Source organism: Phasianus colchicus, chromosome 13 (assembly GCF_987193195.1).
Source record: "Phasianus colchicus chromosome 13, bPhaCol1.hap1.1, whole genome shotgun sequence".
Taxonomy (NCBI): Eukaryota; Metazoa; Chordata; class Aves; order Galliformes; family Phasianidae; genus Phasianus; species Phasianus colchicus.
Window position 1 is genome coordinate 1,187,773 of NC_143448.1, and position 21,715 is coordinate 1,209,487.

Consider the following 21,715-nt stretch of genomic DNA (forward strand, 5'->3'; position numbering starts at 1 on the left):
AAACACACTTGCTTTGAAAAGCTCTACCCTCCATATCCGTCTGTTCAGAGGAGGAAAGAGGCTACATGACAGGCTGGTGGCAATACTCATGGCCCTAGAGCTGCTCCAGTTATCTAGCAGAAGACTGACACAGAATGGGACACCTGGGGCAAATTCTAGCTTCTCTATGAGCAGCCACATCATACAGCCCTTTCTTACGAATCAAGCAGTCTTAAAACTGCTATTCTACTTCTCTGTTCTACTGGAGGAAGTCTGTGTTTTGACTGTCAGAACTTTAGTTTTCATCCCAAGTTTTCTCATCTCGTTGCTGCCATGCCAGCATCATAGCTTGAATACTTCTGTGCAACTCCCACCCCTTCCCAATCCACATCCTCAGTGTCACATTGCTAGGACCAAATGAGCCTGAGGGCTTTCAAGCCCCTGTGCTGCTGATTTCCTATTCCCCTTGCCTGCTCCCCTCACGCTATCTGAAGTCCTAACAGCACCCTGCACAGCAGTAATACTTCACTCACAACTGCTGGCAAAGCTCTCATGATACGGTCTAGAATTGAAGCAGCACTGCCTTAGAGACACAGATCTGAGAAAAAAAGGTCTAATTCTGACCTTAGGAGGGTTTTTTTTTTTTTTTCCCTTAATTCCCTTACAAAACAAATTTTAAAAGGCTATAGAAAACCACAACAGGATGCATTATATCTAAAATACAACAGCATGGTAGCTCTGAAATGAGACATGATCTGCATCTCACTGGTTTCTAAGCAGGCTATTCCAAAACTAACGAGAGCATCGTAAGGCATCCCACTTGTGTCAGGTTAAAAGGAGAGACGTGGGCAGATTTAATTGCATTTAATTGTCATATTAATTTTTGAAAGGAAGTGCTTGCTGCCAGAGTTTTAGAATCAGAAATGAGATGGAACAACTTGAAATAAGTAAATGCTCCATAAGAGGCGCAGGTCCATCATGCCTTCTAGCACAGGACTGCTCACCCTGTGACTCTACAACCAAGAGGAACAGCAGCCTTACTGCTTATCTAAACAAGCCTAGAAATAATTCTGGAACATACTGCAATAAGACAACTAAAACACCTCCAAATGCATCAAGGACATAGGGCTACAATTTCAATAACTGAACATTCAGTCATCGTGAGAGCCAGGAATCCACATCTGAAACAAAAGGAGTAACTCATCTAATTACACGAAATACGTATCCAGCAGGAAACCACCAGAGCTGAGCTTGTTCCTCAGCCATTCAGTTCTCACTGTAAATGCATGAGTCCTCAACCTGTACATCTAAAATAAAATTAAACATTGGCAGACTTTGCCTTTTTCCTGATGCAAAGACTTACAGCACATGCGTATCATCTTCTGACTGAAGTGCATTTCACATAACATGCTTGGGGCCTCCTCTGCCCCACATCCTTCCCCCTTCCTTCAAATGAAGTTAGTATGTATTTACTTCATTTACTTCATCCAGCACAATGCTTTCCCCTCTAGTCCTCTTTTGGACAATGTCAAGCATATGAGGAACTAATAAATCTTCAATTACAAATAACGATCAACACATAACAGATTTAAATTACTGTCCTTCCTGCAGATAGATCTGCAGATCCAGAAAAGCATGGAAGCGTTTCCCCATCACCACCCAACCAAACACCAACATGGAAAGCAACGAATACTCAGCTCCAGGCTGCCCGGGGAGTGGGGAGTCAAAATCCCTGGGGGTGTCCCAGAGCCATGGGGATGTGGCACTGAGGGATGTGGGCAGTGGGCGTGGTGGGCTGGGGTTGGACCTGGGGATGTGAGGGGTCTTTCCCAACCATAATGGTTCGAAGATTTGAATAATACTTTAACACTTGACAACAACAACAATAAAAAAACAGGCTAGAATTATCCCACAGATTACAGAACATTTCCTTCTTCAAAGGGAAAACAACAAAAGCACCTCACCACCGCATCCACAAAACCAGTGTCTGTTAAACCACTGTGCTGTGTGTTGAGGACTATTACATTTGATGCAAAACTATTGTAAAGGCCACACCTCTGATGTGATCTAGTTCAGTTTTGAGTAATACAGGTGTTATCATGACACAGTATCAGTGTGTGCCACGGCACCCTAACTGCAGGACACAATGAGGTGAGTGATGTGACCAGACCAGCTGTACTCACCTGCTCACTGTAGAGAACCTGGACATTCTTGATAATGCGACAGTGCTTCTGGAGAATTGCTACAGCCTGAGCCAAAGGCATTCCTGCAAAAACAACAGCGGCATTTCTCCAGTTCACAGACTGGCTCACCCCATGTTTGGGCAAAAAGGTTACGGATGAGGCAGAGTCATCATTGGCAAACAGTGCATTACGACACACAGGCATGCAACTGACAAAGGAGCCTACCTGACTCACACTATCAGCCCAAACCCATGCTCTAGAACTGAAAGGCCATTATTTACCCACCAGCTTGCAGCATATAAGAAACGTTGGGCTGGCCACCAGTCAACGATACAACAGCCTGAAGCAAATACCCACCGGCGTCAGTCAGCATTCTCATACACACTCCACAAGTTCCTGGGTGCATTTTATGGTGTACCTTTCAGTCAGGCCTGATAAGCGACCAAGCAGTTGTACAAGACAGATAAAAATACAACATATTCACAGCAGCTCTGCTGCTACAGCTGTCGGAAGGCGCTTTATCTTCTCAGCTTACAGTTTCTTCAGCACACGGCAGCTTCCAGCAGCAAGCGGACGGCAGATTTGATGAGGAAAAGCAAGTGAAGATAAAGATACTCCAGCTGCAGCTCCAGGGCCTTTCCAAGCGGCGTGTGATCGCGCTCCGGGTTTGGCATTTATAAGATAGAGCACAAGCTCATAATTTCAAGGTTTTATCCCTCAGTAATTGGTGCAAGTCAATTATGGTTTAGTTATCTGACATTCTGTTTGCATTCCTCACTCTTTCCTTCTCTATGTCTGGTTCTTAAGCTTTAAGCAAATTGCCTCCATTAGAAACCTTCAGCAGAGGAACTACAGCTCCCTTCGGCTAACAGCTTGGGCACTGGAGCTCTCAGACAGCAGCTACGCCCTTCACTGTGTGCACACAGCTCCAGAGCACCTTTTAGATATTATCTATGGGAAAAAAAGGATACTCTCAACTATAAATCACACATTGCTCCCTCCATCAGGACCAGTTCTGCTTTAACTCTCCTAACTCTGAGGGAATCTTTGCAGCACAGTGCTGATCTATGTGCCTGTCGCTCCTGTACAGTGCAGCCCTCCTGGGATGGTGGCATCCAGCTGTGACAAAGTTTGATACATTAGACCTACAGTGATTCCATCTGTAAATACTGTATACAAATGTTTCTGGCAAAACTGTTTCCAAAAGCGTGAGCTAATAAGGAAAACAAAACAGGTGGTTGTGCCTAGAAGTCCTATACCAGAAAACACTACAAATTCCGAAAGAGAGCACTCTTTGAGTATCTATCAACAACAATAACAAAACCAACATGTACAGAGGCACACAGTTAAGCAGAACTCCTTCCTATTCGCCAGGAAACAACAGCCACCATGCAGACTGAGCAGCTGAACTCTGCAGCCTGCTTGGAAAAGACAGCTAAGGGGTAAATAGTAATTCCAAAGTGGAACAGCCTCCTGCTGTTGTTTATGATTCTAAGACTAAAGATGCTGCTGCGAAAGCTATGCATCCCTTAACCTAGCAGAAGCTGTGCTTCCATTTCAGCAAAGGTGATTTCAAAGCATGAGACTCATTTTCAAAGTCAGTATTTCCCAGATACTTGCAGAGCATACGCTCACAGCAAGCACCAGCAGGGCTCCCTCAGAAATCCACGTGGTGGAACACAAACCCAAGCTGGGTTTGTAGCCCAACAGAACTGCTGTAACCGTGGGTCTGCGAGCGTGCAAACAGCTCACGTGATGCCATTACTCAGAGCTCTCTCACGCTGCGAGCAAACAGACGTGGGCTGATTTCATTCTGTTTTGCTGAGAATCAAGCAGACTTTGCCATGCAACTGTGCATTAAAGCTATGAACAGGAAGCTAAGTTCTCCAGAAGCAGCCCTCAGAACCCAAACATAGAAGGGACCGCATCCTCCTCTTCCTCCACTAACAGGGAGCCAAGGGAAGAGTGAGGAATCTGGGGTAGTTCTCTTCACTCTTGTGGCACTGACACCCTGATCCTCAGTGAAAGCACTGATAGGAGCTCTAGCCCTCTGTCTTTCTGAAGGGGTAAGAAGACAAATCACAATGCACCGAAGGGAAGTGAAACACTGTCAAAAAAGAAAGTATAAAAGGCAGCAGAAACATAAGTGTACCTTAGAAATTACACATCTAACGCTAATAACACAGCTATAGGCACTGCAAAATAAGGATTTAATTGTTCTCTTTCAAACAGCAGGAATGTAGCCCGAGAGGTGCGGCGACCCAGGCACCCAGCCGAGCACCAGACACAGCCTCGGTGAAATTTTTCAAGCTCTGGTCACACAGTGAGTCAACAGTGCAGCCAGAAACAGAATCCAAGAACTCATGTGAGAAGTTCTCCCGGCATTTCCCCCCAGCCATCTCCAGTACAGGCACAACGCTGGGAGCCAGGCAGGTCAGGAGCGCTGCCGCGAGTGTGGCTGAGAGTAGATTTACATGGGTGCCGAGTGGAACAGCGGGGCAGCACGGATCCCACTCCCACTTGCACGGCCAGAGCGGCTCCACCAGCAGGGACACAGCAGCACACAGCACCGTGAGCACAGGGCAAAGCGTCTCGGTGCCGAGTCAGCCTCCTGCTCCATACCACCAGGTCATGCTAATTATACATTAGACTCATCACGTGGTGGCTATATTTACTCCAAGAATTACAGCTGAGTTTCCTCCCTCTCACATCTATGCGTGTGTACACACAGACATAAACATAGTATGTAATTTTAGCCATGAGATTGTGTTAACGGGCTTCTTTGGTGGGTTCTTGGGAAAACAAGAATCATGTCTCCATCCTCCTCTCTCTCTTTTTTCACTTTTCTTTATGTAAGGAGATTGGGGGGCTGTCAATGCAGCGCACGCCCCAGCCGTGGTCATTAACACCATTTCAGATGGCACCTGTTTTCAGGCAACGCCTGACCCAGAGGGCAGCAGCGCTGTCCACGGCAGAGGATTGAAACCGGGTGGGCTTTGAGGTCCTTTCCAACCCAACCACGCTGCGGTCCCACGAATCCACACCCCCAGGGGATCACAGACCTCCAGGCACAGTGCGAGGGGACGGCAAGGAGACCACCGGGATTTCCGAGCGGGACACCGCGCCGATCGGCCTCCAAAGCCCTCCAACACTCTCTCGAGCCACCAGGCTGCACCAACCCTGACCTCGCAGCAGCCCTCGGCGCCTGCCGTGTCCCACGAGCAGCCTCCAGCCCGGAGCACGGGACACACGCACCGCGCAGGACGGCACCGGCCAAAGAGGGGCGGGGGGGGGGAATAGGGGGGTGTCGGGCTGGAAAACGGGATGAGGCGGCGGCCCAGCAGGCGGGGGGCACGGCGGGGCAACGGGTGGGAGGGGGAGGGGGAGGAGGGAGGGGGCGCCGCGGCCCGAGACAAAGGGAGGCAGCGGGCCGGGGGGGGGGGGGCAGGCAGCCGGGAAACAAACAAAGCGACGCGGGGCCGGGGCGGCAATGCGGGGCCGCGCAACGCGGGGGGGGACGGAGAGCCACGCGGGGGCCCCGCGGGCGCGGACTTACCCAAGGTGAACTCCCATTGCTCGTTCCCCAGGGAGCGCTCGGGAACCACCTCCAGGTCCAGCATTGGCGCGGAGGCCCCGGCGGACGGGCAGCGGCGGCGCCGGACCCCTGCGGGGAAGCGGGGAGGAGCGGGGGGGGCCGCTGAGGGCCGAGGGCCGGCGTCCCCCGCCCCGCGCGCCCCGCACCGTCGCCATAGCGACCGGCCGACCGGCCCCCGCCCCCTCCCTCGCCGCCCCCCTCCACGCGGGCGGGAGCCGCCGCAGCCCCGCCGCACCGGCGGAGCCCCGGGTGTGAGGGGGGGACGCGGCCCCCTCCCCCCCGCGCCGCGGGGCCGCCACTCACCTCACTTGCGGCTGCTGAAAAAGCGCTTTGCGGCCGTCGTCAGGCGAGGCCGCGCCGGGGGCGGAGCGGGAAAGGGGGCGGGGTCAGGGCGTGGCCACGCCCCTCCGCCTCTCGGGCCGGGGCGGGGGGCGGCCGCGGTGCGGGGAGCCGCGGGTTCGAGGCCCGCCGCGGGGTGGGACGGGGTTACGGCGCGTGGGAGGCGTGGGATCGCGGAGCATCTCGAGTTGGGGGCGGCCCGCACGGATCGCCGAGTCCAGCCTCCGTCTCCTCACAGCACAACGCGGACCCTACGTCTGAGAGCCGCGTCCCAGTGCCGTGCCCGTCGCGCCCCGGGGCGGAGCCGTCCCCTCGCACCCCCTGACCCCCCCGACGCCGCTCCCCGCCGTTCCCTCGGGCCGCGCGGGAGCCGTGCTGGGAAAGGCAGGGCACAACAACGAGGAAAAACCACCGAACCCCGATCTCGTTTTTCTGGTTGAAGCACAGGGATGTGGAGCAAAGGCTCGGGTGGAAATTAGTAAGAGGCACCAGGCAGCTCAGCCGGGCGGGCTGGTGAGTCATCCAGGAAGAGAGCGGCGAACGAGGTCAGCGCTGCCGAGCGAGCAGACGCTGCGGGGTCCCGCAGCCCCCGGGCACGGCGCCGCGTCGGAGGGGACCTCGAAGCTCACCCAGCTCCAACGCCCTGCTGCGGGCTGGGCTGCCGCGCACCGGATCCGAGTGCCCAGGGCTTTGTGCTCCGCGGTCCGAGCCCACAAAGTTGCCCGCCGTGCCGAGCGAGGGCGTTCAGGAGAGAGGGGATGCTCTGGAGGCTGCAGGCAGCAGGGAGGGACCGACGTCCCTGCTCAGCACTCCTCATCCCGCGGTGCTCAGCCCTAGGGGCACACGTGGCTGGCGTCACCGCAAGTGGCAATAACGGGGCTCTCCCAGGGGCTGCGATGCCACCAGGCCCCACCACAGACACACATCGAGGCATCTCCTCGAGAAGCCGTCATGATTTAACCCTCTCACTGTGTCCAAATCATAGAACTTCGGAATCATTACTGTTGGAAAAGTCTGCTCACATCCCCAAGTCCAAACCAGCCCACCCCCACCATGCCCACTGCCCACGTCCCTCAGTGCCACCTCCCCAGGGCTCTGGGACACCCCGAGGGACGGTGACTCCTCCCATCCCTGGGCAGCTGTGCCACTGCATCACTGCTCTTGGGAAGAATAATTGTTCTTAATATCCCACCTGAACCTCCCTTGGTGCAAAGTGGTGCCATCACCTCTGATCCTGGGATAAAGGGAGGGAGCATTAAAAAAAGCTGGCAGCAGTGACCGGAACCCACAGCCAGAGCAGGAACCCCGGGGTTCCAGAACCTGGCATAGACTGTACCCTCGTTGCTGCCATTCCCAGTCCCTGGCTTGCTTGCTGCTGGGCCAAAGTCACAACCCCAGGGAAGAGGAAAAAAATAATGCAGAAGGTACCAGGAGCGAGCAGAAGCACAGCAGGATGAGCAGCACTGATGATGAATGCAGGCTGCCCTCTCCCGATGAGATTTGACAATGCACATTGCTTTCACAGCTAGAAATATTTCTAAGTAGCATCTGCTAACCCTGCCTGCGTGCCTGGCTTTCCTGTGCTGGGAAGGGGGTCGGGAGGTCTTCTCTCACCCGTATGCACAGGATCTCAGTGGCACCGGCATCACTTCCCAACCCCAAGAGTTGGGATCTTCCCTCCTCACCCTTCTGTGCCATTCGCAGACCTCAGCCCATCCGGTTGCACTTAAAGCCATGATGCATGCAGGACAAAATCTAAATAGGCTTCATTAGGAACAGATGCACCCATTGCTCTTTTATCCCAGAGGCTGCTCAGCCTGGGAGCAGCGCACGCTGTGATGCAGCACGATGCTGCCCTGGGCTCCCACAGTTTGGGGTGATGGTTTTGTTCTTCCCAAGTTACTCATCACAATGCCACGCTGAAGTAGGACAGTGCAAGCAAAATGATGCTCGGTTCTTCCATTAATCACTAGCTTTAAATAGGGGTCCATGCCCACCACAGAGGAGCAAGATGCTCCTTCCAGCCCAGGATGGAGCAAAGCCCTGCAGAACCACAGCCCAAATGCCAGGCTAATAGCTCTTCCTGAGAAGGGGGTATCTTCAGCACTGGAGGCAAAACCTTGGGCAGTAGGAGGCAGCAGCAATGTGCAGCCTGGGCAGGTGGATGGATACAGGCAGCAGAATGCTGCGTGGTTCAAAGCAGCAGTGAAAGATGTGCTGCTGCAGGGTGGTGGAAGGAGTCACGCATTCCATGAGCCCACTGAGACCACGTCCTGACAGCCCCTTGCTCTGCAGAGCAGAACTGAAAGCAGAACCAAAAAGAGGATCCGTCCTTGGTGTGGGAGCGCCTGCCCCAGCAAGGAGGGGACGAGGGGGCTCCTCGGCAGCACCAGGTGGGGAGCAGGGGCTGCTCAGTGACCTGGTGAGGAGCAAGTGGCCCAGAGCTGCAGCTCCCAGCTGGCCCCATGCAAGACTGAACTCTTTCCAAGCTTGCAGCCCCCAGAGTTTCTCCCAGTCAGTCCTGTCTCATGTAGGTACACTCTAACTTTAAACCCACAAACCTGCCCAAGCCAGAGCAGGAGGAGCGGCAGCACCTCCCTGCCACCGTGATGCACCCTTCTGAATCCATTGGCCCCCCAGCTGAGACAGACCAAGACCCCTGTTTGGGGGAACAGCTTCCGCATCAGCATGGGCGAGGGCTAGGAGAGGCACTGCAACACTTTTCTTCCGAAAGCACAATGAATAAATAGAAGGGTTGAGGTGGAAGGGACCTATGAGGGTCACCAAGTCAGAGAGCCAAGTGCAAATCCTCAGGAAAGAAACCTGCAGACATCCACCAAGCTGAGGATGACCCTTCCTGCCCAACTGCCATGGAACAGCAGCCCACAGTGCTAAAACTGTGCTCAACATTAGCCAGGTTTTGCACATCTGAGCAAGAAAGACATCCAGTGAGGAAACCCAGCAAGAAGTCTTGGCAATTAGCAAGGCTGAACCAGGCAAACTTTGAGCACATTGTGCAGCAAGCAGGAGGAGCTCAATGGCAGAGCTGTGCTTCAGGGGCGGGCTGACAGCAGGAGATAGCTCTCCATAGTAGGACACAGCCCAGAACCATGACAGTAAGATTCACCACAAGGACCGAGGAGGCTTTGCTGCCCACTGCCCAGCCTCTCTCCCTCCACCAAACACTGAATTCTCCACTGTCAATCCTCGCTGTCAACTCCGCACACCTCCACGAGGAGGAGATGTTTGTGTGGAAAGATCCTGCAAGCATTTATCCACAGCTACAAGCAAAACCTCAATGCATGTATGTTGTAGAGTCACCAGTTTTGGTGAAAAGCAGATTGGCGCCTGCAAACTTAAAGCAAACCTCCTTCCCTTGGAGAACAGCGGCCTGGGACACACAGGGTCACTACCAGGAGTCCTGTGGGCACTACTGAGGAGCCAGCAGAATCCGACCAGCTTTGGCCAATGGAAGCACAGCCATTCCTGTTCTCAGCATCCCTGCTCCCTGGGCAGACATTTGGGTTTTGCACAGTTGCCCGCTGCTGGTCACACCAATGTGGCTGGGTTTGTGCTCAGTTGTCCTGTGTTTTTTCCCCCACTCCTCAGCTTAAAGAAATGAGCCCGAGGCAATTTTGACATTTCGTTTATCTCAATCTGTAATCAAGAACGATGTTTAATAAAGCTCCTAAGCCGTGAGCCTGAGCAGCTGTGAGCTGTACAGCAGGCAATGAATATGCATGCTCTGGGATTTGCATTTTGTTGCAGCGTGGACAGCACAGGAGGCAAATGAGTTACAAGAAGCATCACCCATGCAAATGCACCTCTCTGCTGTAACTTCTCACTGTAATTCTCATCCTCAAAGCCACTTTCATAACTCACTTATTTGCATTGGAAATGTCCTAACAAAATACTGTACTTTAAATAAATCAGCCCTGCTTCAGTGCAGACAATACCCCTTCAGTAAAGTGGAGTCCCTCTACCCACTATGTGGATATGGCTCTTGTGAGACACCAGAGTACAAAGGAACAATAAAGCGTTCCCATTTCCATCACTACCTGGTACAGAAGTGGAACTGAGAGCCCAGAGCAGGACAGCTGCCACCAAAGGGAGCCTGGGAAACTCATGCAGATTTTGAAAAACTAACTAACATGGAAGAGCGAACCACATCCCAGCTTCTCTCAGGGCAAGGGCTGCATAACTGCAAGAGCTTGGAAAGAAAGCCAGGAGTTACCGTACAACAGGCAGGAGCTCATTGGGAGCTTCAGGAACACGGAGTGACATTGCGTGGCATCTGGTTTTGTTTTCAGAGCTCACTCCGTCCCAGCTGCAGAAGCACTCCACAGGGCTCACAGACAGCAGGCGCTGCGTGCCGGGCGCTGCCTGCTCCATTTGCAGGCAGGTATTAAAAAGCATGAAATAAGGTTACACCTCATTCTTTTGCACGGAAACACTTTCAGAGTCTGAAGTTACTAAAACAACTCTTTGCATGATTCTGGGACACGATCAGCACGGTCCCGTTGGCTGCTTTAAGGTTTACCTCCTAAAATCCTGCAGTTTTATAGGAGGGTTTCAGATGTAGCAGTTAACACTCATATCTGCCCTGCTGTGCTTTAACTCTGGTTCCTCACTTCCTCACCTCCAACATGTAAACCATCTTTCTTTTGATCTGCTCATCCACAGCAGCGTGACCTTTAATCACAGAGTGAAGGGATTGGAAGGGACCCTAAAGGCCATCTGTTCCCACTGCCTGCACTGAGCAGGGACCCCCACAGCTCCATCAGTGCTCACAGCCCCGTTCCCTGACCTTGGCTGCCCGCAGGGATGGGGCAGCACCAGCTCTCTGTGCAGCCTGAGCCACTGCTTCATCTCCCTGAGTGAGGAGAACTTCTTCCTTAGCTCCCCTCTTCAATGGGAGCCCATTTTCCCACATCCTATCCCAGCAGACCGCACTGAAGAGCCCACTACCCCCATTGCAGTGTGCCCCCACCAGAGCCCCCCGGTGTCAGAAAAGACCTCACAACAACTCGTTTCGCTACACAGAAGTTTATTATGAAAGTTAAACGTACAACACAAAAGGTAGCAAAAGCGATCCTGTAGCTTAAGGCAACTCTTGCAGGAGATGAATCCGAGAAAGATGATGCAACTTCAGTTTAAATAGAAATTATGAAAAAATATCAAATTGCATCAATAACTTAAAATGCACTTTAAAAAGTCTTTGCTAACCAGCAGAGGGAAGGGCTGTGATCTTAATGCCAGCATTAAGATATCGGAAGCAGCAGAATGCTAAATGACGATAGGGAAGGTTGGGTATTTACACCGAGATGGCAACGTTAATAGCTGATAGCATCATTTCCTGTGTACTCGTGGCTTAAAACCACCATCTGAAACGTTAGGAAAACCTTTTAAAATAGACCTTCAGGCTATTCCATCAAAAACACACAGATGGCAGAGGAGGCCCAGGGCTGGGGCACGCGGTGCAGAAACACCTCGGAAACGTTTCCTTGGGGGAGGAAGAGCAAAAGGGACAGGTGGGCACAGCGCAGCTCCTGGGCGAGTCACATTTCAGGTGGAATATCAGAATCTCTCTATTGGATGGCATTCTCACAGCGTACAGTTATTGACACAAAGTGAATGTTAAATATTCGCCTGGTTAACATACAAAGGTTCTCCTTCACGTTGACATCTGCGTACATTTCTGCAAGACCCCTTTTACATCCACTGTATCACCGTTAACGAGGAACGTAGTTATCCTAGTTATAGAATTTAATAAGGATGTAACTGCTCTTATCGTACAGCGCTTCTGCCCTCAAAATCATTAATAACACAGTGAGATTAGATCACGTATCTTAACGCTGCCAAACGACACCACATTTCCAATCGATTTTCTTCAGATATCAGATGGACACAAAGAAAAACGTGGCACAGAACCCTTCCCCACCACCACCACCCGAGGAAAGGAAGGAAATCCACACAGATTAACTCTCCCCCAGCTGTACCCTGCCAGCAAACACAGCACTCACTGCAGCGCGGCCTCTGTTTGCATACAATTTAATGGAAGCGTCCTATGCACGGTCTGAGGTTTTCCGCACACAGCCTCATCTCAGCTCCTCACCATTCAGCACAACTTTACAAAAAGCATAAGATACAAAATGTACTCGAAGCAGCCATCTTAACATCATTCCGTACACATCACCTCGGCAGCCCATCGCCTCCATTCCCAGTCTGTGTGCTGCTGGGTCAAACCATAGAGTTGCAGTATCCCTTCGTAAGCACTGTTTAAAAAAATCCCTGAATAAACCAGAAGCCAGCCTGCGACTTCCCATGAGTTTCAGTAAGGTACTATATACAGCGGTACCAGAACCACCCAAACTCACTGAACACTGAATAAAACGCAAGACAGATTTTGGGGCAGAACGCACTCGTGCATGAAAATATAGATTTTAAGATTTGATCGTTTAAAAAGTGGAACCGATGAACGTTCAGCGGTTAGAAGAATACTGCAACTGTAAGGCTGACGAGCCAGCAGTCTGAAACCCGATCCCAACAGCACTGATTCACTGGGTTCAGCTTGGAAGTAACGCCAAATAATGTCAGCAGTTTTTAAGTCTTGCAAATGTAGAAAAAAAGAAATCGGAAAGAAAGATAAGAATGCATATCTAATATAAAGCAGGAGCACGAGAAAGACAATCAAAACTCCAGAAGCCCATATTAAAAAAATTAAGCTTGGAATGCTTTGGCTTCCAGCAGTTAAAAAAAAACCAACCAAACAAAAAAACAACAGAAACAAAAAAAAAGTTTTTAATCTGTAATATCTTGACCTATTTTTAAGTGACAATTTTTATTACAGTTGAGAAAAAAATGTTTTTATAGCTGCATAAGTTTCCATTTCACTAAAATAGTGCCAACAAAAATAAGTTTGCATAGAAAAACAAAATTTCAAATTGCCACTGGCTACATGCTTAACATGGGAAATGCAGGTATCGTAACATAAACATAGTGCAAACCATGGCAGTTCACGGTGGTTCTGACTGCCGCAGGTCAGGAAACAGACCATAATATACCCAGTTATCACAGTTTCTGGTCTTTATTCAATCCTTTGCCAAGTAGAAGCAATGTATGTTGCAGACCCATGGCACTGCTGATGCTGATTAACGTAGTTTGAGATCGTCACCACTTCCTAGGTTGGATCCAGGACTAGGGTCTTGTTGTCTTCTTGCCTGCGTTAATAAACACATGTTTAGGATCAACCAAATGACTGAAATCATCAGTTCATTTCATAAACATATCAAAGCACACATCAAAAAAACAAACAGTTTTAAGCCAGAAACTGCACTTCAAGCAGCAACCTCTCACAGAACCACCCTTTCCCCATGGGTTTGACATTCCCCACCTGAGGGACAGCTGAGGGCCTCTGGGGAGCAGAACAACATTGCTCCCGTTGTGCTGAGCCTTCGTCAGCACAGGGCAGGGCTGCAGCCCCATGGGCACACAGCCTTGCAGGCCTCCCGCAGCCAGGCTGACACACTGCCAGCAGCCCTTCAGCGCGGCAAGGCAGGGCTTCTGCCCCTCCATCCAAAACATGTGTTCTTCACTGTGAGATTCCCTTCTTCTGTTAACCTCTCCTGCAAACAGTCTCAGGACCCAGGATCAAGATTACAGTACCCATATGGCAGAGTACTTTACAGCATCCCCAAAGAGATCTCCCCCCAGTATGTGCGTGTGGCAAACATTTTGTTCAGCTTTTTATGGAACAAAGAGACACACCAACAAAACAGTACAGCTGAACCTATAGAGTGACATTCTCATTCTTTTTGTCATACATACATACTTTTGTCAACATACTCACTGGAGTAATACTATTTGGTGCACCAGTAAAATTAGCCGTAACACAAAACTTAAAACTTTAGTACTGATGGTTGAATCCCTGTATTAAAAAGAAAGTAACATCAGCTCTCCTTTAAATAAGGAGAGCTTTTGACACAATTTGAATGGAGCGTAATTTAAACAAGAAATTAAGGATGGTCAGTATTGATCAGCACCTGTAAGAAACACTTCCTTGCTTTCTCTGCCTGGCAAACAAATATTCACACAGCTAGCATCCCCACTTCTCCCAGCACAACAATCCCCACAGACACGAGCTGTGCATCATAAGTGTGCTGCGCTTCCTCTAAGGCAAGGAGGACCTGACCTCCATCCACCAGGAAGGTTTGTGGCAGGGCACAGCAGAGAAGGAGCCCCGGCTGCCCTACTGTGGGTGAGACTTTTCTATGGGCAGTTGTGCATCTCTTCTCCTGCAACTGAACATTATGCTCCTCCTGTTTCAGAGCTGTAACTCCAGGATTTTGAGTTTTTTCCTCTGTGCCCAAGCAGGCTGCTTTCAAGCAGCAAACACAAACGCAAGTAAATACTTACAAAGCCATTCAAATACTTCAATTTTAAGGCTGTGCTTATGTTCTAGGAACACTCTCTCTATGCAAGCCGTACTTCACAAAGCTTTGGTACCAACACCTGGGTGTCATGCTGGCACACTGGCCTGCAGCTTTCACCACAACCCGAGCAGCAGCAGGGCTGTGCTCCCAGCTGCTGGCACTCATTGCTGCATGGAGCCCCACGAGCTGCACCGGCTGAGCGAGCTGCCACATGCAGGCTTTCAGAACTGCATTCTGCACTGAAAAACAATAAGAAACAAAGCCCCAAACAAACAGTACTACGACGAAGGAGCGACGCCTCTCTCCTTCAGAAAGCCCTCTGTGCGCTGGTGAAAGGGGAGCACGGCCCAAACACGGGCAGCACCACCACGGCCACTCGCAGTCCCCGAGTTCCCACGGTGCCACAGAACAATGCGAGCAGTTCAGCCAGCCTGTGACTAACGGTGACACGGCGCTGCTCTGCGGTGCTCCCGACCCTTCTGAGTCACACTTACTGACACAGAGGAAGCCTTCCCGCCAGCAGCGGTTACCCCAGCTCACAGCACGCTGCTTGTTCCTCCCATGCTCGGCTGCCAGCCCCAAGCCCTTCAGCCGCTGCCAACACCACGCTCTCTAATGCGGGCGGCTCTTTCCCTGCTCGCTTCTCCCTCCTTCCCTCCCTCCCTCCCTCATCTGGCTGACTTTGTGCTGCCAGCACAACTGGCCAGCTTCAGCCGTAAGGAGAACGAGAAGCCCTGCTTCCTTCCCCCACTGAAATACTGGAGCTACGTTTTCTTTTTCTGTGCAATAATCCCATTCTGACACACACAAAGTTCAGTGAATAAATCCCCGTACCCATCAGCATGTTTCCAGAAGACAGATTCCCTCCTGACCTTTTTGGTGGTCACACTGCCATTACTGCTTCGGAAGCAGTCACTATTTTGAATACCACGGATGGTACCTACTGCACTCACGTACCCAGTACAGAAATTGGACAGATGCAGGATTTTAGTTATTCAGGGGTCAGATCATCCTCTCACTCTGTTCTACTGATGCTTCCCTCAGCCAGTATGACCAGCAGTGTGGCGCTCATACAGCCCCGAAAGCAGCAGCCAGCATCACTGCACAAACCCACAGACTTCTCAGTAATGTGAGTGATCACATTAAAACGAGCGGCTGTCACCACATGCAGCGCAGGAGATTCTAAATCCTGATGGCATATTCCTTCCAGCCCCTGAAGGACATCTGCAAATTGCTTTCTTTGTAGAGATGCAGAACTATGGGAAACTGTATTTGGGATTTTCACATTTGTAAACCCAAATCATTCAGTTTTGCCTATCAGCATAACCACAGAAAACTTAATGATGAAGAACACCACAGTTTACTTCTTTTTCTTCAAGAGAAAACTCAGCTGTGATGTAAAGACTTTCCTGAACACAGCGTGGCTGTTCTGCGTGTCTGAACAGACACTTCTGCACCGAGAGCTGTACTAAAATTAACAAAGGAGCAACAGTTCCACTTTGCATATCCTTCTCCCATCGACCAGACTGTATCAAGATTTCTTCTGGTTCTGACTGTTCCCCAAGTCTTGTAAGAAGAAACAAAGGCACGTGCTCTTTAATGAAGAGCTGCCAAAATCCCAGCGGTACCCATCTAGTTAGTTACCAGGTTTGTACCCACACACTTCTCACACTTACTGGAGAAAAAGCCAGCAAGTTCATTCCTGCTGTTCTCCTGCTTTAAAATCAACAGAGCTGCTTTTTCAGAAAAGAAACCATATGCACAGTAATTTTATTGTCAAATTTCAGCAAAGACTCCAAGGTAAGGGCATATGGTTGCATTTACGCTCTGCCTAAAGTGGCCTTTTCTTTCAGGACATATGAAAGAATTCACGTGATTCATGAGATCACTGCTACTTGTAGGGCTTGCAGAAGCCACTACTGAATGGCTGCCAGATCTGCCCTTTCAATGATACGCAGGAGGCATGACAAATCACCCCCAAATGTACTGAGAGCACTCACTGCAGTATTTCATAGGAAGCATATGTGGATAAAGGTGTAGTTCTGCATTTCAGCAAGGGGGTTTACTGCTCTGTGCTGGAATGACAGCTGTCTCTCGCTCAGGAGCTCTTGTTTATTCGTGTGGCACTACAGTGCAGGAGCACAAACATGGAACGCGCCAGTCACTGTTCCACCAAGGTGCACAGCACAGTGCGCAGCACTCAATGTGCTAAGAGCACTGCACGCATGTGCAGCTGGAAATTAAAACCACTGGTGAGGAACAGGAGAAATCCCCCTGCACTGTGTGCAGACAGTGAGGACACAGCAGAGCATCAGGAATTGGGCGATATTTCTGGCCACCGACAAAGGGTAAAAAACAGCCTTCACAAGAATGCCACAAGTGTTCTCAACGCTCGTTTGTGGCAGGAACATGACCACCAGCGTGGTAGTCATCTGTGGTTCTGCTCAGGCTGTCACAGGAAGACGGAGGTTCCTTCTAGAGATGTAAAAACGGGCATTTTCAGAACTCTCAGCACAGCTCATGAATGCACTGAATTGCAGTTTTTGCTCTAATTTCTGAAACACATACCTCATGAAGCCAGGCAGAAGCATCTCTATGAAGAATGAGCTCAGGTTCCCAAAGATTAAGGAGACCTGCTTCAATTAAAAGAGATGCATCTGTCTTTGCCATTGGGAAGCGGAGTACCCTGCCATGAGTCATGCACAGTGAGTCATGAGAAAACAGGAGTGATCCATCTTATCTCAGTGTATTTCATTTTTCAGTCAAATGCTGATTTTAAGTTGGAAGGAGGACTACCCTGAATGTTACTCAGCTGTCGCTTTGTGAAACAGTCAGTTGTAAATAGTACATGGATCCCATCACAGCTGTGACTCTCCTGAGACTGAATGGCAGCTTCCTTCCAAATATCACAAAACTGAATAGCTAACGTGATGGACACACAGGGAGTTTCAATATCCAAAAATATCCAGCTTTCAGCACATGAAACCATGCAAATCTTCTGTAACACTTCTGCAATACGGAAGGAATTATAACTGGCCACAAGCCATTTCAAATGCAGGAGACAGCATGATGACCAACCAAAAGAATTGCAGGAATGCATTCGCAAAAAACACCGACCAAATAACAAACAAACAAAAAAAATATTGCAAAACCTCCTGTACCTTTCTAGTCTAGATATTTACACTGAATTCATGGGCTGACAAAACGGGAATAACAGACAAGGTAAAAGCTACCATTTTGACTTGATGATAAACAAAGGCAAGTATCCATGGCAAGGAATATCCACAGCAATGCTCTAACACCAATGCTCTCTTCAACTGTGTACGTCCAAAATCTTCCCAAGCCCAAGTATAAGGCGATCAGCATAGGCTGAAAGTCATTCTGAGAATGCAATGCAGTAGTATTATTTTGCTTCTAAGTAAATGAGATAGCTTGAAGTCATCATCATCTTAGAATGGTGGACAGCATTCACTGCTTCCCTGGGACACGTGGGTAAAACAGATGTAGGAATCGTGGCAGTTCAGGAGGAAGACAAGCAGCTCCTCCAGATGCCAGCACACTTAAGACACCAGCAACCCCCTCCAAGCACCCGACCCTGCCCCATGCTATGTTGGTCACATTTTCAACACTGTCGATAAAACTCTTCAAGCTGTCTTTGAGCGTCTGTAACCACACTCTATTCATGAAAACAATGGAAAAATGCAACTAAATACTCCTGCCATTCCTATCTGCACCAACTCTCATTAGTTTCCAGATGTAACACCCTTTACCACTCTGTTGGCCTGAAAGCACAGAGCAAACCCTGTGCAGCTCTTCAGACACGACTTGTCAAAAGCGTGTGTTGGGTGGGGGTCACTTTCAAGAGCGATCTGTGCACCAGGACTCCTCTCTCCGTTGGGCATCATGGCTCTGAAGCTTCTCAGACAGAGCTCTAGGACATACTTGAGACCACCACCCACCTTTACCACAAGTTCAGCAAGAATAGATAATGCAGTCCCATTACGTGACAACAGCTCTGAGAAAGCAGAAATGGGAAAGATGGAGGTAAATTTAGAAGGGATGGACAGGGCTGTCAGGAGGAAGGGGCTCACTTTCTATGAATCACTTCAAATAAGCAGTCAAAAATCAAGATCCTCTGCATGCTAGGCAGTGAAATCACCAGCAGAACTATGTGCATGGCATGTAGACTTGGGACACTGGTGAAGGGTAGGGAGGAAAAGTAAGATAGTTTGAAGAAGGGCTGCCACAAAGAGTAGCCAAAATAAACTCTTTCCACAGACAACTCCACTGCAATTCCTTAATTGCCTTCTGGCAGATCCATGCTGCTGAAGCAGACAGAGCAGATGCATTATGTGCCTTGGCATCTATCATCTATAATTTACTAAATAAGTGAAAGATCAAGCTATGTTATGAAAAACTAAACAGTGAACATTTGGATTCTCTTAGAAGGACTGTCAACCTTCTGAAAAGGATTAAAAAAAATCTGAGAATGCATCACAGATACTTTTCTAAAAAGCATACAACCACAGGGCAAAAAAAAAAAGAATAAAAAAGAAAGAAAAACAACACCCAAACAACCAAGTGGAAGCAAAGAGAGCAATACTTAGAAAAACAACCGATTACAATCAAGCAACAAACAGAAGGGTCTCCTCTGAGCTGCTGCCTAATGACTGCTCCTCCACCACTGATGTGCACAACGTTGCACTGCTGGCCATGCCTCCATTCCCAGTACCCTTAGCTGTACTGTACTGAAAAGAAGAGTGGGGGAGGGAAAGCTCAGCACTCTCAGAATTCAAGTCAGCAAACCCAGGCCAATTCAATCCACTAAGAGCTCCGTTTGATATGTAATAGACCTTCTTTAGACACAGAGCCTGAAGGAGCACGCTGTACGATTCAGGTCTGAGGGGCTTCACTTCAGAAACAGCAGCAGGAGGATCCCCTCATCACTACATACCGCGTCTGTAAGCTGCTGGAAGGAAGGTACATGACTTTCCCTGCACGCCTAGCAGGTGTAGGTATCAGTGTGGGACGTGGTGGCCCACCTCCAGCCTCAGGGCAGCTTGGTTTGCTGGCTGTAACACCCACTGTGCTGACACCTCTCCTTTTTACTTCAGCCTGGGATGAGAAAGACCCTTCTTAACTACATCAAGCACCACTTGTATTATTCAAACAAAAGAAAACACTTTCAAATTTGATAGGAGATCTGGATGTTTGGCTGAAGTCCTCAGAGAACAGTTTTCAGACCCTACACTCATTCTTATTGGTTTTTTATTTATGTATCCATTTCCACTGCTTTTTCTGACTCAGAACACGGTTTTCTTGACAAAGGCTACAGATTAGAACCATTTAGCGCCCACCTCAGGCAGGACTCCATTCCAAGCTGCCGGACCGCTGCTTCCAAAAGCAGGCACTGCTCCCTAGAAGTGCACATGGCTGCTTTGGGCACCGTGCACAACCACACCAAGTGTGCACAACTTGGTTAGCAATTCCCAATGCACCCTCCTGCCTGAGATCACTGCAACTGTTTTTATCTTTGTTTAAAAGTCACTACGAAGCTGGAGATTTCAGTCCACCACAACGGTACCGGACTAAAATTACAACCTGATAAAGGAAAAAGCAGGTGAACAGATGAAACTCTTACAAGCTTCAAGTAGAGACCAGTTAAATTTTAATTTTCGTAGGAAAACTTGAAAAAGGCTTGGAATGCTTCCTTTTAGGCAGCATTGTTTGAAGGCTGGTACAGAGGTTATAAATTTATAATTAATATTGATTGCCTCTCGACCGTATCTCTCTGTTGCTCAGCCCCTTTCTAACCTTCATTGACTGAAATAAGATGCTTATATTACAGTATTTCCTGATTTGCAAGATCGATCTCCTCTGTACTATATCCAGCATTGATTCCGTACAGCACAAATAGTTTTGTAAAAAGTGCTTTGGAATGCATATGTCAGAAAAAGCAATCTGCTGGTCAGAAGCTGTGGCACAGCATGGCCACACCGCTACCACCCACGGGCACAGGGCTCACGGCACACAGCCCTGCTGGGCAGCACACGTCCACACACCAGCCTTCATATTTTCCACTCAATTATGCAGTATGCATCTGGAACATACATGTATATCTTATAATATATCATTTATATCCACACACCCCAAGACTGCGCTACCGACTGCATACAGAGAAGTAACAGTTTGGATTTCTTTCATGCCTGAAAAGCTTTATTAATGTTTAGAGTATTTTCATCTCGTTTTCTGTCATTTTGGACAGTACACACAATAGGCAGTAATTAAGTTCATTCCAGATTAATTTTTTCAGGGGAAAAAAACCTCAAGTCAGAATTTGCCACGAAACAAATAGAAAAAGAAACCGACAAGCATGTTATATTTTTGCTGAAGCAAATTACACTTGACCAAAACACCTCCTGCTAAAGCATTTGTTTGCACTGATAGTTTCATATTAAGTTTCCTTTGCTTTAAGAAGGGAAAATAACTCCATCACTTAGAACCTTGAAGAAAATCAGTCCTCCTACTTCACTCTGTTTCAGTTGTGAACTGTATGCATTTCTTTAAAAGAACCTTGTTTTATTTAAAGAGCTCACAACTTGAGCACAATTCAATGAGTACCTCTCATTTTAACTCCCAATTCCCATCACACACCAGTCAGCGTGCAGAAATCCATCATAGGATTGAATATTTGAAGTTTGGAACAATTTTTCTTATTTTTAATTTTTGGTGATTTCTATCGAGGGGGATTTCTACTGAAAGAAACAACAAAAAGCTTCAAAAATTTCGTTCCTCAGCAAAACGTGAAGGTTTTTAAAAAATGAGAAATTTGTGCAGTTTCCTAAAATGGTTCTGCTTTGCCATTAGTGTCATTTATATTTAGCACAAGACCACAAACAGACACGGTGCCGGGCTGCTCTGCGCAGGGAAGAGCAGAGCACTCTGCCTCCCTCCTTGCAGCACCGCTAAAATAAAAAGCATGGCAGTGATGTGAAAAGCACAAAATAGAAAAACAGTACATTTCCAAAATGCCTGTTGAGCAAATTGTGTTGGAAAAATGAGAACGGATCCAACCCAGCCCCAAATAAAGCAATCCACAGAGCACAATCAGCCAGGCACAAGAGTAAGAGTAGAGCAAACTCCGCTCAGACAACTTTGCTTCCATTTTAAAGCCATGGTTTGCCCAT

The 21,715-nt window shown here is 48.9% G+C and overlaps 2 protein-coding genes across 4 annotated transcripts in view; both read right to left on the reverse strand.

Moving 5' to 3' along the window:
* PHAF1 (phagophore assembly factor 1) overlaps positions 1 to 6,167 on the reverse strand; it is a 31,296-nt gene extending 25,129 nt beyond the window's left edge. Inside the window, exons 1-3 of one of the 2 annotated variants that reach the window (XM_090149705.1) lie at positions 6,061 to 6,167; positions 5,719 to 5,826; positions 2,163 to 2,245 (exon numbers count right to left, since the gene is read on the reverse strand). In XM_090149705.1, the coding sequence (XP_090005831.1) occupies positions 2,163 to 2,245; positions 5,719 to 5,782 (147 nt within the window). In that variant the 5' untranslated portion in view covers positions 5,783 to 5,826; positions 6,061 to 6,167. The remainder of the gene's footprint in view (positions 1 to 2,162; positions 2,246 to 5,718; positions 5,827 to 6,060) is intronic. The other variant, XM_031615488.2, reaches the window with a different exon arrangement.
* A 4,946-nt stretch (positions 6,168 to 11,113) lies between these two features.
* The window catches only part of CBFB (core-binding factor subunit beta), a 42,469-nt gene continuing 31,867 nt past the window's right edge, over positions 11,114 to 21,715 (reverse strand). For both annotated transcript variants that reach the window (XM_031615395.2, XM_031615396.2), the window contains exon 6: positions 11,114 to 13,316. In XM_031615395.2, the coding sequence (XP_031471255.1) occupies positions 13,248 to 13,316 (69 nt within the window). In that variant the 3' untranslated portion in view covers positions 11,114 to 13,247. The remainder of the gene's footprint in view (positions 13,317 to 21,715) is intronic.